A 17,238-nucleotide genomic window follows, 5' to 3' on the forward strand; every position below is an offset into this window, starting at 1 on the left:
GAAAAGAACCCAACTCGGTATTATTAAAAAAATAGAGAAATCAGAACGTAGTCAAGATGATACGGATCAACCCCTTCTTCTTATGCCAAAGATCTTACCATTTCCGAAGGAACTGGAGTTACATAGTTATCGATAGTTGACTAGAGGTGAGATGAAAATATTGTTTAGATAAGGATTTTTTAAGTTAGTTTAAAGTTAGTCTAAACTTTGGATTTCTAACAGTTCGGCTACTAGTCGAAGTTTGGACCAACTTTGGTCCAAACTTCGTTAGAAAGGGCGAGCTTTCGGCTCTTAGCATGATAGAACTCTAGCAAATCCAAGTTTCAACAAACTCTGTACCATGTACATGTATGTCTAAATCTTTCAAAACAAAACAAAGGGAGAAACTCAAGAATGAACAACAATGAAATGAAGAACCAAACAAGAGCATAGTGGAGACATCAACTAACAATATATTTCAGAAAAACTTCCTCAAGCTAAACACTGTTGATAAATTTTACTAAATTTTGGAAGTTATGTCAATAAATTTATTCAACACTAATTTCAGCATGATCAGCACTTAAAAGAAGAAGAGTTCATGTATGTCTAGGCCTCCCATCCCCTCAAGAGCGTGGCACGTGCCACGCGATTGACACCCAAAGTGAATGCACCCATACGAAGATTACAATCATGTGATTTGCACATGCTTTTGATATTATAAAAAGCTCTTGTCATGTACCTTTGAAGCTCCTTGTTCACCTTCTCTTCATCCCACATGAAGCCCTGAATGTTCTGCAAAGTCCATGAACTACACCTTTTAGCTAGAACTATTCACCACTAACCTCAGTTTGTTGTTTTTTGCTTCCCCTTGAGCAAAGCTATCATTTATCAAAGAATTCAACCAAAAGTAATTGGATCATATAGCAAATCATCTGAGTTTTCTTAGTAGTAGTATTTTGATTCTACGCTATTCCGAGATTCGGCAATGATTCATTGTAAAACCGATGCATCAGAAATGTCACAAAGTCGTTGTTTTCTTGTTCACCAACATATCATTTGTTTTAGGTTCATCCTACACTATTCCAAGATTCTGCAATTATTCATTGTAAAACTGATACAACAGAAATGCCAAAAGTTTTAAATCGACAAAGTCGTCGTTTTCTTGTTCACCAACATATCATTCGTTTTAGGTTTGTTCTACCCTTTGAGCTCATTCTAATATGGTTATTATTGTTTTAAATACACTATTTTAGTCCTTATCAATAATTTTGAAGTGGTGAAAATGTTCATGTTTAGTTTGTTTGCTACCTGAACCCACTCAAAGTAGCTAACGGTGACTCCACCAGCATTCGCGTAGATGTCAGGGAGTATTATGACTCCTTTCTTAGATAGGATCTGCACAATGAAACCAGAGCTGTCACAAATCTAAGCTTGTGTATGAATCCAAGATTAATTATAGACCTTACTTACCTCATCTGCTTCTGGATCAGTTGGGTGGTTAGCTGCCTCTACAATAAACTTTGCTCTCACACCAGCAGCATTTTCCCTTCATTTGGGAAGATCAAAAAAGAAAAATGGAATTAGCTTGCCACAATGTGTTGCATAGTTTACGTCGAAAACTGACTTGATAATTCAAATATACAATGCAACATGCATATATATATATATATATATATATGAATCTTCGGAGTATTCAAGAGTAATAAAAATAGTTGACAGCAAAGGAAGAGTTCTGGATGAAAAAAAGGGTAGACCTGTTCAAAACTCCACCTAAAGCACATGGGATAAGAACATCACATTCATGAACTAGAAGTTCGTTCGGATTCATGCCATCTGCACCTTGGAAATTTACTAGACTATTGGTCTTTCCTTTGTGCTCAATAAGATCGGGTATATTAATCCCGTTCGGATTTGTCACAGCGCCAGTGATATCACTCACTGCAACAACCTTTCCTCCTCTTTCATGGATGAGCCTTGCTGCCCAAGATCCCACGTTACCAAATCCCTGTCAAATTTGCAGTTCATAAAGGTTTCTTCAATTGAGATGCTGAATCTTTACAACGAGAACACAACATTGTGACCATTAGAAGTTTGCAAGTTTGAACTTTCCTGTACCTGTATAACAAATGTTAGACCTTTGACTTTCTTTCCATGCTCTGCAAGCAAAGCCTCTGTAGCAAAAACAACACCACGCCCAGTTGCAGCATCTCTACCTAAGGAACCACCAAGGTCCTACAATTGAAAAGATAAGAGAAGGGGGTCTTAATAACTCAATGATATTCATCAAACACAGAAGTTTCATGGATTTTCAGTCACGACTACTTACTATAGGCTTCCCCGTCACGACTGCTGGTGAGTGACCATGAAACTTAGAGTACTCATCCAAAATCCAGGCCATAGTCTGCACAAATCTTTAAACTATCTGAACTAAGCATAATCGTGCTGCTGAAAATATTCGAAGCGCACCTATAAATTAAGGATGCTATTAAACCTTTAAACTATCTGAACTCAACCTGCGCATTTGTGCCCATATCTGGTGCCGGAATGTCAGTATGTATACCAATGAGGTCATGGATCTTCTGAGTAAATACACGAGTCAGCCTTTCCAACTCGCTCCTGCTTAATTCTCGTGGAGTGCATCCAATCCCACCCTTTGCACCTCCATAAGGAATATCTGCTACAGCAGTCTTCCATGTCATTAGTTGAGCCAGAGCATTTACTTCATCAGGGTCGACCTTTATTAACAGAATTAAGCAATTCAGTAAAGGAGAAAACTCAAATGAAAACACCTCAACCGTCTTCGTACTCGAAAAGAAGAACGGTTGGCCTCTTAGTTACAGATTTTGACGTCAAATCTTTATAGTACCAGTACTTTGTGATGTCCTGGGATGCATCCAACGGATGTTTGAGAGTAGAGCTCGCATGGAAGCAAAATCCTTGCATGTCTCACATTAAGATGACTTTGAAAGTGAAACTTTTACGTGAAGATCTTTCTTGAACAAGTGTATTTTAATCATTACCATTTTAGTAAAATTTATTTAAAAACAAATCATGTAGATGCTTGGTTCATCAATTTCTAAAAGAACTTTCATATTACTTTCAAAACCTGAAATTTTTTTAGTAGGAAATACCTTTGATCATGACAAAATGCTTTCAATCATGCCGAAGTACTCTCGAAGTCCCAAACATAACGTAACTAAATGCATGCAAACTATGATCAATCAACAGCAGCCGTTCGTTTATCTGATAGAAACTACAAATCTTTTGATGGGGAGTAATGTAAACTGTTAAATACTCTCATCCAGAAACCAATTACGCCTAAAATATGACAGAATAGAAAAAGAACAAAGCGATCACATCAATTCAAAAGAGGAGAAAATTCAGTCACCTCAGGATGATATCTGATCCCTCCTTTCATGGGACCACGGGCATTGTCATGTTGAACCCTAAACCCCACATAAGACACTAAACTCCCATCGTCCTTGGGGATCGTGCACTCAACCTGTTCGATCATCACAAGCAAACAATCAGAGCCTCTAAAATCAAAATCAACAAATGAAACCAAAATAAAGAAAAGAAGAACCTTGATTTCTCTGAAAGGTATCAAAAGACTCTTCTCGATCTTGGAATCCAGACCTAGAATTCGCGCGGCATGGCGAAAATTGCGATTGGTAGCAGCTAGGGCGTTCATGCTGAGAAAGCCTCGAAGAACTGAATTGAAAAGAGAAAAAAAAGGGGCGATAGGGAAAGGGAAAGATAATATAATGAATTGAGTGATACTGTAATGGAGAGTGGTGATGGGGTGTAATTGGAGCTGTAAACGGCGCCTAAATTTGAGCCTGAATTTCGATGTGAACGTTGACCAATTCCGCCATGCGAGTCCACTTGGAAGTTCTGCAACAAACGGTCAGCTTTTTTGGGAAGCGATAAGGCGAAAGGGGTTTGCCGCGTCCAAAACGAACACTACGATTATACAACTTAATCTAACTATAAATCAGGCTTTATTTTGTGTAATAATTCCTTAAGGATAATTAATCGATAACACAACCAATCAAAATCATAAATATTCAAAATATTTTCTTAATTGTTCATGAAAGTTAATTAAATTACTAAAAGAAGATTTTAATGAAGCCTTAATTACAATATAATTGACATTTTTAATAATCAATATTTAAATTATTAAATTGTATTAATACAAGAAAATATTTATGGCTGCCGAACTTTAAAAAAAACCTAAAATAAAACTTAAATTATACTCTCTTTTTTTTTTTATATATTTTTTTTTATATTATAAATGAAAATATAAATTTGAACGACTAACATCTTGATCAAATATACGATGATGTCAAATTCCATGAAAATAATTTGAATATAAAGCTATCAACTTTTCACCGAAATTAAAAATTGTTTAATAGAAAAAGTCCATAGTATGCAATCTAACTCAAAAAGTAACGGGTCGATAAAATATTGCATTTAAAGATTTAATTTTTTTAAAAAAATAAGATTATTGTATTACATAAAACAAACAAGGACCTAAAGCCAAAAAAGTCTATAGTATGCAATCTAACTCGTAATCTTGTAAGGTTGCACTTAAAGACTTTTAGAAAAAGAGATTCCGAGAGCTTTCTAGTCCATAGTATACAAAATCTTAGATTTTTGTCGAGCTTCACTGTCCCGTGACTTTACCGATGATTGGCTTTATAGGAGATCAAAAGCTTGTATGGTATGCTTTCCTGCTTATTCACCTATTCCTTCGACCTTGTACACTAGTCGAATTTACAAATTATCATCAAAGCCTACCATCTCACAATATAAATAAATATTTACACATTGCTAACGTTTTTTTTAGTTCAACAACATTTAGATGGTAAAAAGTGAATAGAGACCAATAGGGTTATAAATGAAACTAAAAATATCTTCACGAATTCAGACAAGGAATGACTTGACTCATATACAATCATAAGACTTCAATATTTGCAACCAAAAGATACATGTACTACAATGGTTCCTTACCTGTGCACCTTTCTCTAGCTAATCATAGTGATTTGTATTGCTCGATCAAAGACGACGCATGGAGACGCGACGTAGGAGTAATAGTACATCCCAAATTACGCAAATAAGAAATCTGCCAATTAGACATATGAATAAATCAAGAAGATAAGGAGTGAATAAGCAAGCATGTATTGAAATCCCAACACTTAAACTATACACAAAGACCCTATGATATGCATTTTAACATATGCATGCTTAAATTCTTGAAGTTGTAACAGTGGTAAGTGCTTGGGGTGTTTAAGGATGGAAATAAACTTCATTTAGATCACAAAGATGTTTGAAGAATAGTGTATAAATCATAGCTACCTGTTTTGCTGAAGGTGCTGAGGAACCCATTGCATTTTCAATCCTTAATTTCAGGAAATGCTCCTGCAACAACTCATTGCTTAGAATTGAGGTACAATGCCATCCAGTTCGTCAATATAATGTATAATTGTTTTCAATGTAGGACAATAAACGCTGAAGATTATCAATATCAATAAATATAAAATTGATAGATTACGTTATCCAGTTGTTCAAGCTCTCAATACGTGCTCATACATGAGTTTAGACACCACGGAAAATCAAAAGGGTATTTCATAATATTGAAGGTCAAATAAAACATTTAGAAAACAAAAGAAACAATTGTTTTGTTTTATCATCATTTCATAAGCTGAAGAGAACAAACCTGTTTTTCCTGCATCAAGAGAGCACGCTTATCCGCAGGAATCTGTTCCCATCTCAAAACCTGTGCAAAACATGTGTGGTGGTCGATAGGGGACTAGGGGAGCATAATAGTTTGAAGGTTTAAAATAAACACTCCCAAGTAAAATTATATAAAAGAACAGAAGAAGTATCCAACATTACTATAGCCGTACCACTTAAAAAATACATTTACTTTTCAGATGATTAGCTGAAGGGCTAAAACCAATATACTCACATATTCAGCATACTGAAGCGCTTCGTTACTAGTCAATGATGACTTCAGTGTACGCAAGACTTCCTGTGCACACAAAACTCAACATCATAAATATTCAAACTGCATAGTTGATCTCCCGCAATAAAAACTATATCAGTTCAGAAAAATGAGCTAAGCCATTACTGAGGACAATATCTGCTAGTTGTGGGCTTAGATCGTTACAAAAGTATCAGAGCCATACACCGAGCGATGGGCTAGCGAATAAGCAGAGCTCCGAAGGGGGGTGGACACAAGGTGGTGTGCCAGCAAGGACGTTGGGCCCCGAATGAGAGTGGATTTGAGGGGTCCCACATCGATTGGAGAAGGGAACGAGTCCCAGCGAGGACGATAGGCCCCAAAGGGGGGTGGATTGTGAGATCCCACATCGGTTGGGGAGAAGAACAAAACATTTTTTTATAAGGGTGTGGAAACCTCTCCCTAGCAAAACACGTTTTAAAAACCTTGAGGGGAAGCCCAAAAGGAAAAGCCCAAAAAGGACAATATCTACTGGCGGTAGGCTTGAGCTATTATATTCAAACTAAGGAATCTATCAATAAAATAAAGATATTTAAAATTTTAAAAGTTATCGTATGTTCATCGTTCATAATATTTGATTTCAGTAAACATACACTTTCTAGGATAAGTGAACAATCGAAATATATTGATAAGTACATTGTACCAAGTTTTTATGGCTTTACCGTACAATTTTCGTACGTTAGTATTTGAACTGTCCAACAATGGGATTCATGAAAATCAGTTGAGCTGTGGCTCAGAACATTTAAAGCTAGAGGTAGTTCCATTACATATTAAAATGTAAAAGAAAAACTAGCCCAATTAGTGGAAAGTTTTAAAAATAAAAAAATTAAGAACAATAATGAAAAAAATAAAAGAAAAAAAATAAAAGAAAACTATAACCTTCGATTTGCATTTCTTCACTCTCAGCCGTTCATCAATTACAAATCCAACCTGTAAAGTTATGAAAAAATTATTGAACTTTGCGAAGTCCCATTTATATCATCAGAACACAGAAGTTCAAATTTGATCACCTTATCAATTAACCTCTTAGGATCTTGAAATGCCTTTTTCTTGGCCCACTGATGAAATAAATGGGAAATAATTGCTCTGTTATCCACATCAAATCTGCAATTGGAATAGAGAAGAACAAAATATTGAATCTTTTTGGGTATAGATGCGTCTAAACAATGGAATTGGAAGGAGATAAAACCTTTTTAGGAAATGATTCCCATTAGTCATCTCTAAAGGTTCTTCGGAGTCTCTAATGTCGATTCGATCTTTAGCAGGATTGTTTAACGCAGCATCCAAATCATCTGATACAGGTTTTTCGAGAGGTATGTGCATGTTCTGTTTTAGAACATCATGGTGCTTCTTTTGCAAGTGTTGGACACTAACTTCAGCCTACAAGAAAAGATTATACCATTAACACTTCTTTTGCCAAGTGTTGGGCAATAATTTCAGCCCAAGTATAGACAAGGAACCACTTATTTGGTTTAATAAAACTTAATGAATAGTACCTGTATCTCTCGAAGATGATCGGGAATTTCTTTGAGAAATCTTGAAGGTTGGAGTATCTAACAAAAATGCTCGAGTCAATTAACTTTGTCCACATTTATATGATAGTAAATATTCAACTAAAACAAACCTGCCAATCTGAGTCCATCAAGACATACAATATAAAGATTTTCTCTCGAGCACGAGTCATCGCAACATATAGTAAGCGTCGTTCTTCCTGTTATTTTCAAGGGAGAATTAATATGGCACAAATGGAAGGAATTCTATAGAACAAGGCAACAATGTTTAAATGGAAAAACTAACCTCAATTGAGTTTCCATTTTCCATTGTAATGCCCCTGGATTCATGCAAGAGAGGAATCTCTGATTCATTGGCCTAGTAACATCAAAGTACTAAAAATATTGTCATCTCAGAAGAAGAATATATATATATATATATATATATATATATATATAGCACATCATTGAAATGGTATTAGTACACAAAATCATAAACACAAACACTAAAAAAACACATTTTCTATTGCAGTCTTGAAAATACAAGAGACTCTCCCTCCATCTACAAAGGTTTCCCCTAACCAACCCAAAATATTATCAAATAAATGAACCAACCAAAACTAAGTAACAAATTACAACTAAAAAAATAAAAATAAAATAAAATCCAATTAATCCACTAGATCTTGTACACTCATAATCACTTTACAAGAAATCAAAACAAGAACCTCCGGAAGCATGACTACAACAGAGCAAGGTCCAAAAGAAACGCCCTTCTATACAGTTTTCAATTACCTTAATTATGAAGACAACATCCCACTCCAAGCCTTTTGACTGCACAAGGAAGACAAGGAACTTTACAAGGACAACAGAAAATGGCAGAGCAGTATCCATGGTACTAAATATTACTAGAGTAACGTTATCAAATTCAAGACAATTCTAAAAAAGATGCAAGGAGGAAGAACCTGGTGAATGGTCGTTAAAGTGACAGAGTTTTTATTGTCAAGACGGCGAGAGCAGAAATTTGCCTTTTCCCTCTCAGATATATGGTCAACAAAAACTTTCAGAGCATTAAGACAACCTGGCTCACTTTCTACAATCTCTGTCTTCCCTTCTTCCACAGTAAAATGACTCGACAAAAAATTGGAGACATCATCCAATAAATACTGAAGAACCTTCAAGAACAAGAAATTCAATGGTATAGAACAAATCAAGGCTCAAATTTTAAAATTACAGAAAAAGGTTGTAACTGCCAAAACTCATTTGCATCTTTTCCCATCTAAAGTACATCTTTCGCACTTGAAATTTGTTGTGAATATGTGCTAAAAATCAAAGTTCAAATATTATATTTCATCTAATTGTTATTTCAATAAAAAGATTATGAACTAAGCATTGCTCTTCTGGACTGAATTCCTTCTTAAACTCTACTTGGGTTCTTATTTTCATAATGCACTTAATCTATTAGCCTTAGGTTAATTAAATTTAAATGCCCATAGATGTTAGATCTAGAAACCTTATAATAAAAGAGGTACTTTTGGGCCGGATAAGAACACAAACCAAAAGGAACTTAGAGTTTGGAAACCTAGAATGAATGCTTTTGGAAGTTTAAGAATATAAGTTTTAAGGCCTTTTAGGTTTATTGAAATTGAATAGGGATATGTGTTTTATAATTAACAAATGGAACTTAGCTAGCACTCCAGGAAGAGGCAGTAAAGAAGCTTGTGTTCTTGATCTATAAAAAATAGAGAGTTTTCAATGTGTTATACTAAAAACTCAGTGTTTTCCATAGGAGATCTTGATCTTTTAAAAGAAACTAGAACGTAGGATAGGTAGCAAGCCTTCAAACACCCTTTTTGTATAAAACCATAACATGGAAATCTATCAATAGGTCTGATTTTGTCATGTTCATTGAGCGATTTTCCCTCATCTACATCAAATTATTATATAATTTTGTGTTCATTAGCATGGATTTATACTTACTGATCTGATATCATTGTCTTCGTTCAGCAATTTTCCCCCATCAACATTAGTAACTGCCTGTTGCTCCAGAAGGTACTTCTGAAGATATGCCACCAGAAGAAATGGTGTCACGATTAGAGAAAATAGCAACCCTCATAAAGGCTTGGATTTTTTTTTAATTAAAAAAAACATGACTCATCATAAATTCTCTCCTCTTCTGGAAGTAATGATGGGGGTAGAACAAAATTGTAAATAAAAAAAACTACGTGGTAGCACGTTAGACCTTTTTGGTAAGTTGGTAACGATCAGAACAAGAAATAACATTACAAGTAAACATAGTGATAAATGAGTTTCTGGAAGCTGCTGAACAATATTCCTCCAAGATAATGGTTCACGAAGTTATCTACAACTAAAAAAAATGTTTTCTAGAGAAAAAAAATGATCTCTAAAAGCTTCGAAGATGAACCATTAATCCAGCCCATCAGAACACAAAACAATGAACTTTCCATTACATGATGGCAGAAATGCTCACTGAAATACTGTGAAAGTAGGTCCAAATTTTTTTAGAGGAACCTATTGAAACCAACCAAAACTAAAACAAAAGCAAAGAATGGCAGATCCCAGTACGTAAACCTCTAGAAGCTTATGGTCAGACCCTCAGGTTCTAAAATTAGAACTGAATTGCATATGAAAATTCATACAAAGATCTATGTTGAAAGAAGACAAACCTCAGGTAACATGTTAGACACAGAGGTAATAACAGTTGATATTGATTGTTCCTGCAAATATTTACAAATTAGATTGAAATTGGTTAATTTATGATTTGAAAGGTATTAAAATTACCGGAAGGGAAGCAAAGGAGTAAATTCAAAAGGCTAAATGATTTCCAATTCTACATTTCAAATAAGACAGGATGGAAGGATTGAGATATTTAAAATTTTAACATAAACCAGTCACATTGAAAAAGATAGAAAACTCTGGTAATTTGAAAGGGCTAAAAAGAACTAAAATAAATACTTCAGCTCAATATTATGGGAAACAAACTCCGTCGTTCATTAGGTTAGGTAAACATACAATTACTATACATTCTTATACTTTTTTACTGGAAGAGTTCAATAAGCTTTCCGGATGGGATGAAACTGAAATAACTTCTGTATATACCGTAGTAGTGTCCCACTTCTATACATTCTTACACTTTAAATCATCATGCAAATACCGTAGTAGTGTCCCACATGCATTACCCTTAGAACAAGTCTAGACACCATGTCTAATGTAGACAGCACCTTACGTCCTTGGTTAAGTTGACTCCTGTAAGATTTGGGCACGGATCAAACTCAGTAATTTAATAGGAAACTTCACTGGGTCAATCAAGTTGTCAAGCCACAACAGAGATTGTTTATAAAATGGCAATCACACCAAAGCACATGCAAGATTTTTTTTTTTTTTTTTTTTTTTCGTGAAGCACGTAATAGAGAAATAAAAATATCAATGTCCTATGCAATAGAAAATATAGCATTGTTTTTTTTAGTATTCGTGAGTATCTAAGCCTACTTGTGCCTACCTCGACTAATCGCACAAGAGGTAGGTAGGTAACTACATGGATATCAAGTGAGAAGTAGGTAGCTACATGGTTTTTAACCTATCTTCTCTGAGCCCTTTCCATTATTTAAATAGGAGAAAATGTAGAGTTAACAAAAAAAATTAAAGGACCTTTATTTCGTTATATTGTTTAAACATAAATGCTTTTAAGCAACACATTTCTTATTTATTTGAAAAAAATACACTAGTGTGTCCAAGGTCCTCGCACTTAGTCAAGCCTTTCAAAATAAAGCAATAAATGACGAACCAATAAACCAAGTTAGAGCATTGATGATTTTAGACAATGATTTCAAAATTTACAGATGAATCTGTAAAACTTAACCTCTTTAAGGTTCCAGAAATCTTGGAGTTGAAGATGTCCCTAGCAGCAGTAATAAATGGGCACTTTCTTACCGTTGAAATTTTGTCAATGTGATTAATTATCTGCAAAAATAAAAGGAAAGGATGAAGTACTGCCTTCTAGTACGCAAAACCGACTTTCTAGAGAAAAGCAAAATGCTACTATCACAGGGGTCTTAAATAAGAAAGTAGAGGAAGAGAAAAGATAAAGAAAGAAAAAGCTACCCTCTTCTTTTCCTCTTTCTCAAAAGGAATTAAAGCCTTGAAAGCTTGACGATAAGCACCATCATCACAATCAGGAAATGTTGTTTTAAGTAGAGCCATAATGGTTTTCACTACCTAAATAAAAGAGAATTTAATAAGTTTCAAGAAGTGAAGATGTTGCAGCCATAGTTGGAGTTATAGTCAATTAATTGCAAGATAGAAAATAAAATTAGTTCGTAAAATTTCAAACAAAATGACCAACGACATGTAGTTTTAATGCAAACGTATAAACATTCGTTATGGACATACGAACACTAATAACTTACCTGTAATACCAACACACAATTTGGACAACATAAATCTAGCTTAATAATAAATAAATACACATCAAGAACATTAAATTTTAACTTCATATCAAACTTGATTACAAGAATCAATTCGCATAAACAACGTTTGTAGGACAATCAACCTGTACTGATGTCATAAAGCAGTCATATTATTGGTGGAATAAGAGTAGACCTTTTTTCGGTAGAAGGCCACACCATGAACATTAAATGGTATTTTTCTTTCACGGAAAGCTGTTTGAAACACTTTTCCTGAGATCTACAGAAACAAAGATGACACTGGTTTTGTCAGAACAAATGCAGTAGATTTTTTGTGTTTCTCATTATGATATATTGGCAGATAAGTTTGACCTGCCTCCGGTAAAGAACTGCAAAGCTCCCAAAGCCTTTGGAAGCTGAACAATTTGAAGTGCTTTCCATGATCTTGTCAATAACAAATGCACATTGAGCAGCCTCATTATTGCATTCTTTAATCGTAATCTGGATATTAGGGGCATGTGATTTAATATTACTATGGAGGCAAAAGAAATATGAATTTAAAGTATTATAATATAAATTTTGCTCAATATTCATATGGCTAGAATAGATATACCTTAGATCCAGTTAAATTATCAGTTTGAACATCCTTAAAAGGGCATCTTTTTTTATTATTTCGTATCAGAGAAGAAGCAGCATCAATAATACAGCCTGTGGATCGATAGTTTTTATTGAGTCTGATCTACATAATAAAAATAAACCAAATTAAGGACTCATCATCATTGTATTATAATCTAGAATGATACGTTACACAAAGAAGCTAAAAGAATATGAAAGAAATTACAAGATTCAAGCCTAGAAAGAATACAAACCTCTTTGTAAGTTGGAAAGTCTTTACGGAAAGAATCAAATCCGGAGATATCAGCTCCATTGAAACTGAATATGGACTATATTACAACATTGGAAATGTCACTTGAGGATAACACACATACTAAACATGGAAATGTGAAGAGGAAAAGGAAATTACAATACAACAATTACATCAGCCTTTTACTGTTATAGTATGATAGAATAACAAATATACCCATGATTTGAAGTTAATTCTTAGTATTGCAACAAACACTCAGTTTTTGTATGCCTCCCAATTAGACAGATGGTTATACTTAGAAAGCATTGCTTTCGAGAAAATGGATTGACACGGGAATGAAGAAAATAAGACGATTATGTTTATTTAAGAATAGACGATAAGTCATCCATCGAAAAAATCCTAGCACCATGAGAATTTTGTATGAAATTTAAAAGTCCCCACTAACAAATTTGTCGATGCATCTGGAAAGCAAATTGTGTAGGGATGAACTAAAAGCCTGACCTGATCATCGTCACCAACTATAGTTATCTGCCTATTGGATGCAAGAATCTGAAGAAGCTTGTATTGCATGGAACTTGTATCTTGAAACTCATCAATAATAATGGCTTTCCATGAATCTTGACACTCCTTGTATACTTCAAACAAAAAGAAAAAAAAAACAAAATGAATCAAACCATAACTCACATTTAAATTAATATTTAAAACTGATAAGCTAGTATTGAACCTTCAGGAAAATCAGTAAGCAGCTTCAAGGAACAGCCTATTAAGTCGTGGTAGTCCAGGGCATTACAAGATTTCAAAATTTCATTGTAGTTGTCAAGAACTGCAGCCTGGTTCAAACACAACTTCAAATAAAAATAGAAAACAAAGCTGTTGACACAAATCTTGTTAACCAGAAAATTGGAAGCTTACTCCTATCTCATCACCCTTTGTACGTAGTTCTTCAGAAGTAGTTCCACAAGCTTTAGCCTGGAATAGAGTGAAATCAATTCCTTATTGCCAACAGCAGAATTACATCAAAGCTTTGAGAAAGAGGATATACAATAAAGCTAATTCAAATTAGGAACAAAAAAGTTCCTTTCTCCAACCAACTCGTGGGATCTCACAATCCACCTCAATTTGAGGCCCCACGTGTCCTCGCTGGCACACCGCCTGGTGTCTGGCCCTGATACCATTTGTAATAGCCCAAACTCACCGCTAAAAGATATTGTCCATTTTGACCTATTACGCATCGCCGTCAGCCTCATGGTTTTAAAACGCATCTACAAGAGAGAGATTTCCACACCCTTATACGGAATGCTTTGTTTCCCTCTCCAACAACCTCAATATTAATTTTACTTATTTATTGCATTCTCAATTCTATACCCTCTAAAATGAATCTTTGACATTTTTTCTTATAAAATTTGCAGAAAGAGTGGAGGATTTCTTCTCCAATTTTATTATCCTCCCCCAAATTAACTCTCCCTCCTAAATTATCTCCAAAATGAAGACCTTTTTTTATTTTACTGTTAAGAACCAATGAAAAGAATGAGAACAGAAATCCTTTGGACAACACTAAGAAGGGAGAAAAGAACACACAAGACCCTAAACTAAAGTTGACAAAGTAAAGTACTAACCTTAGGGACAAAAGTTTGCCATTTCTTTGACTTATCCTTCAAATGCAACGGAGCAACATCCTTAGAAGCATCATCAAGTATGTTGGAGTCTACTTTTTGTTTACTTTTTTCGTTTTCCAATAGACGCACAGCCTCAATGATTGCCCTCCTTTGCTGCCCATGTCCATATATTGAAAAATCCGAAGTGCGCTCTAACCTGTAATATAAGATAACGATCTAACCTCAAGATAATAACAAGGATCAAAGGTTAATAAAAAGGAAAACCATTGAGTAAACGTACTTTGGTAGGACATACTTCAACTTAGAACTTTGCAAAACTAATGACTACACAAATAAACAGAAAAAGATTACATATCTTAAAGCATAGCATATATTCAGTTTGAAACATTTAAGATTAGAATCAGATATGATCCTACATGGATAAGTTAAGAAATTTATGTTCGACTTATGACTGAGCAGAAAGATATCTCCTCTCAATAATTCTATATTACCTAAATATTTTTCTTAATCCAGTTTAGTCTCCTTCCTTGTTCCCCTCGAGTAAGACACATAAATCTTTACAAATATCGATAGGCTATCAAATTAAGGATATTAATAAGTTCAAAATAAGGATTCTTAAACCTGTAAAGAAATCTCTCTTACACTTGTATTAGTTGGCCCTATTACTTGTAGTACACAGTGAAACTTTTCTTCTCCATACATATCATTTCCTTGATGGTTTATATAACAATTGAAATATGTGGAATTGAACTATCAATGTGCTGCACACATGGTAAGGCTACAAAAAGATAATGATAACCCAGATACAGAACACATATCTAGGCAAGGTAAAAGAAGAAAAGTTTGAGCATACTTTTCTGCATGTAAACGACAAAGTTGCAATGAAAATGAATGAAATGTGCTAATCACAAGTTCTTTTGCCATTTTCTTCCCAGTCACTGCACCAACGCGATCTCTCATTTCCGAAGCGGCTGCAGTAGTGAAAGTCATTGCCAAAATATTTGCTGGGCCTATACCCTATACAACCAAAAAGAAGTAACTAGACAGTTCGTGTTCTAAAATTATATTGAGAAGAAATGAAATAAAAAGTCACATATATCAGAGTTAAATAAATTTGTAAATAAACAAGATTAGAAAGAAACATTGTGCCACAAGGCGGAGATACCTCGCTAAGCAGCATCAGAACTCGACCGACCATGGTGGAAGTCTGCATAAAATAGAAATTTCAGCTCTTGGCGACAAAAAAAGGCTCTAACTCATACCAATCTTGGGTAACTTTTTGAAATGGAGACACACGCTTGAGTTTTCCTTAAGCGAATTTTTAAAAGAAAATACAGCTTAGGTGAGATTACCATTCATCATGAACTAAACAAATATTCTTGGAAGTAAAAGCATTTACTAAACCCCAAACAATTTGATTGTTGATTCTCAATTTACAAACAAGAAGTAAGACCTTTCCACTTCCCGGACCGGCAAGAATCATTAAAGGGATTGAAATATCACTACAAGCTGCTTCTTGTTGTCTGTCATTAAGAGACAACAGATATTTTGAATACTCTGCTGGCATGGCCCCGATCTTCTTAGTTGCAGAGTCAGAGTTGATCCACTCTGATCTTAATTCCAAGGCATCCGAAGAACACGACAAGCCTTTGTTTTCGCTACTTTCGCTACCATTTACAAACTCCAAATCTATACTAGGATCATCGTTATAGCTACCATTATCATGATTTTCCGCATGGAAGATGGAATGTGAATCGTCCCTTTCCGCTCTAGCAGATGAGTTCTGCTCGCAGAGAGCATCGATTTCCTCTAAAGTGGACTCATCAAAATCATCATCCAGAATACTTGGAGCCGAGAACGAATTTCTTGTACTAGAACATTCATAACTTTTTAAAGGAGTCTTGAAACAATCTAATCCCAATCCCTTTGAAGTAGCGTCAACTGCAATAGCAAATGACTTCGATAGCGGAGTGTTCCCCGAAATCTCGGACAATGGAACCCTCTTCGCACCATTATCACAAACTGGGGCATCATTTGCATTTAAATCCGAAACCCTGGAACTGAAAAAATGGCAAGAAAACAAATGGGAAATCTCAAAATCTTGTACTAATCCAAATCAGAACAAACACAACAGCTCTAAGAACACATACCTGTTAGGAAGTGGGGTAGCTGAATGGATACGATTAGAACACTGAGAAATGGGCTGATGGGAGTGCAAGAGGCGAGGGCGTTTACGAGCAAGAAGAGCTTTGGCAGCTCTGAAATTGCGGGAGATTCGATCCCTTTCTTCCTCGGTGATGCCAGAATTTTCATCTTCGATCATCGCTTAAGAAGAAACTAAACTGAAAGGTAAAACCTACCGGCCGGAGAAGAAGATTGAAGACATGGATTTCCAAATTGCAGGTGTTGGTTCAAGCGTTGTGTCTCTTCACTTCAATTTTCCCACCAAAACTACAAAAAGTTCAAACCAGGCGCAATAACGTTAATCTATAAGGAATTTCGCGGAATTTGTGGAAATAACAAGAATTCTCTCATTATTCATTAAGAAAAAATTTTAAAAATCTTTACATTTATGCAATAATCATTATGCTTCTTATTTGGTATCCATTATTTCTTAATAAATATTTTTGATTTGTATTACATAATCCGGTTGTATTAACTACCAACAACATAAACATCACGTGGTTTGATGCATTCTTTCCGGAAGAAGATTTAGATCAACACATTCTATTCAAAATAAGAAGATGATTAAACTCGACATTATTAAAAAATCTAAAAACTCTACCGCCCAAACAACATTAGACAATATTACAAGTCTAGAAATAAGTTTCCACACCTTAAT

General features: G+C 34.8%; 2 protein-coding genes across 2 annotated transcripts; both read right to left on the minus strand.

Annotated features, from left to right (window-relative positions):
- Positions 1-461: 461 nt before the first annotated feature.
- On the minus strand, positions 462-3,953 carry LOC111490978 (glutamate dehydrogenase 2-like). Its single transcript, XM_023139674.1, has 9 exons — positions 3,563-3,953; positions 3,368-3,481; positions 2,493-2,714; positions 2,306-2,380; positions 2,095-2,211; positions 1,734-1,984; positions 1,450-1,525; positions 1,288-1,374; positions 462-771 (listed from the first exon to the last, which is right to left on the minus strand). The coding sequence occupies exons 1-9, from the start codon at positions 3,668-3,670 to the stop codon at positions 586-588; spliced, it is 1,236 nt and encodes a 411-aa protein (XP_022995442.1). The 5' UTR covers positions 3,671-3,953; the 3' UTR covers positions 462-585.
- Positions 3,954-4,492: 539 nt separating this feature from the next.
- On the minus strand, positions 4,493-16,888 carry LOC111490846 (ATP-dependent DNA helicase SRS2-like protein At4g25120). Its single transcript, XM_023139472.1, has 30 exons — positions 16,547-16,888; positions 15,850-16,456; positions 15,562-15,603; positions 15,250-15,413; positions 14,397-14,592; positions 13,693-13,749; positions 13,505-13,610; positions 13,282-13,415; positions 12,785-12,859; positions 12,529-12,654; positions 12,288-12,416; positions 12,112-12,195; positions 11,614-11,727; positions 11,372-11,472; positions 10,692-10,758; positions 10,179-10,229; positions 9,472-9,549; positions 8,457-8,666; positions 8,287-8,325; positions 7,802-7,873; positions 7,629-7,715; positions 7,501-7,557; positions 7,194-7,384; positions 7,015-7,108; positions 6,884-6,934; positions 5,951-6,013; positions 5,699-5,758; positions 5,338-5,400; positions 4,993-5,104; positions 4,493-4,745 (listed from the first exon to the last, which is right to left on the minus strand). Exons 1-29 carry the CDS (start codon positions 16,717-16,719, stop codon positions 5,015-5,017), a joined length of 3,381 nt encoding a protein of 1,126 aa, XP_022995240.1. The 5' UTR covers positions 16,720-16,888; the 3' UTR covers positions 4,493-4,745; positions 4,993-5,014.
- Positions 16,889-17,238: the final 350 nt, after the last annotated feature.

The sequence above is a fragment of the Cucurbita maxima genome, unplaced genomic scaffold, assembly GCF_002738345.1.
Source record: "Cucurbita maxima cultivar Rimu unplaced genomic scaffold, Cmax_1.0 Cma_Scf00016, whole genome shotgun sequence".
NCBI classification, from domain to species: Eukaryota; Viridiplantae; Streptophyta; class Magnoliopsida; order Cucurbitales; family Cucurbitaceae; genus Cucurbita; species Cucurbita maxima.

Coding starts and splice junctions, on each gene's coding strand:
- LOC111490846 (XM_023139472.1), bottom strand. CDS start 16,719: ATGATCGAAGATGAAAATTCTGGCATCACCGAGGAAGAAAGGGATCGA. Junction 12,196..12,287: donor CAGTTCTTTACCGGAGGCAG/GTCAAACTTATC, acceptor TTGTTTCTGTAG/ATCTCAGGAAAAGTGTTTCA. Junction 6,935..7,014: donor CTAAGAGGTTAATTGATAAG/GTGATCAAATTT, acceptor ATAACTTTACAG/GTTGGATTTGTAATTGATGA.
- LOC111490978 (XM_023139674.1), bottom strand. CDS start 3,670: ATGAACGCCCTAGCTGCTACCAATCGCAATTTTCGCCATGCCGCGCGA. Junction 2,212..2,305: donor TCGTGACGGGGAAGCCTATA/GTAAGTAGTCGT, acceptor TTTCAATTGTAG/GACCTTGGTGGTTCCTTAGG. Junction 772..1,287: donor GCTACTTTGAGTGGGTTCAG/GTAGCAAACAAA, acceptor TGGACTTTGCAG/AACATTCAGGGCTTCATGTG.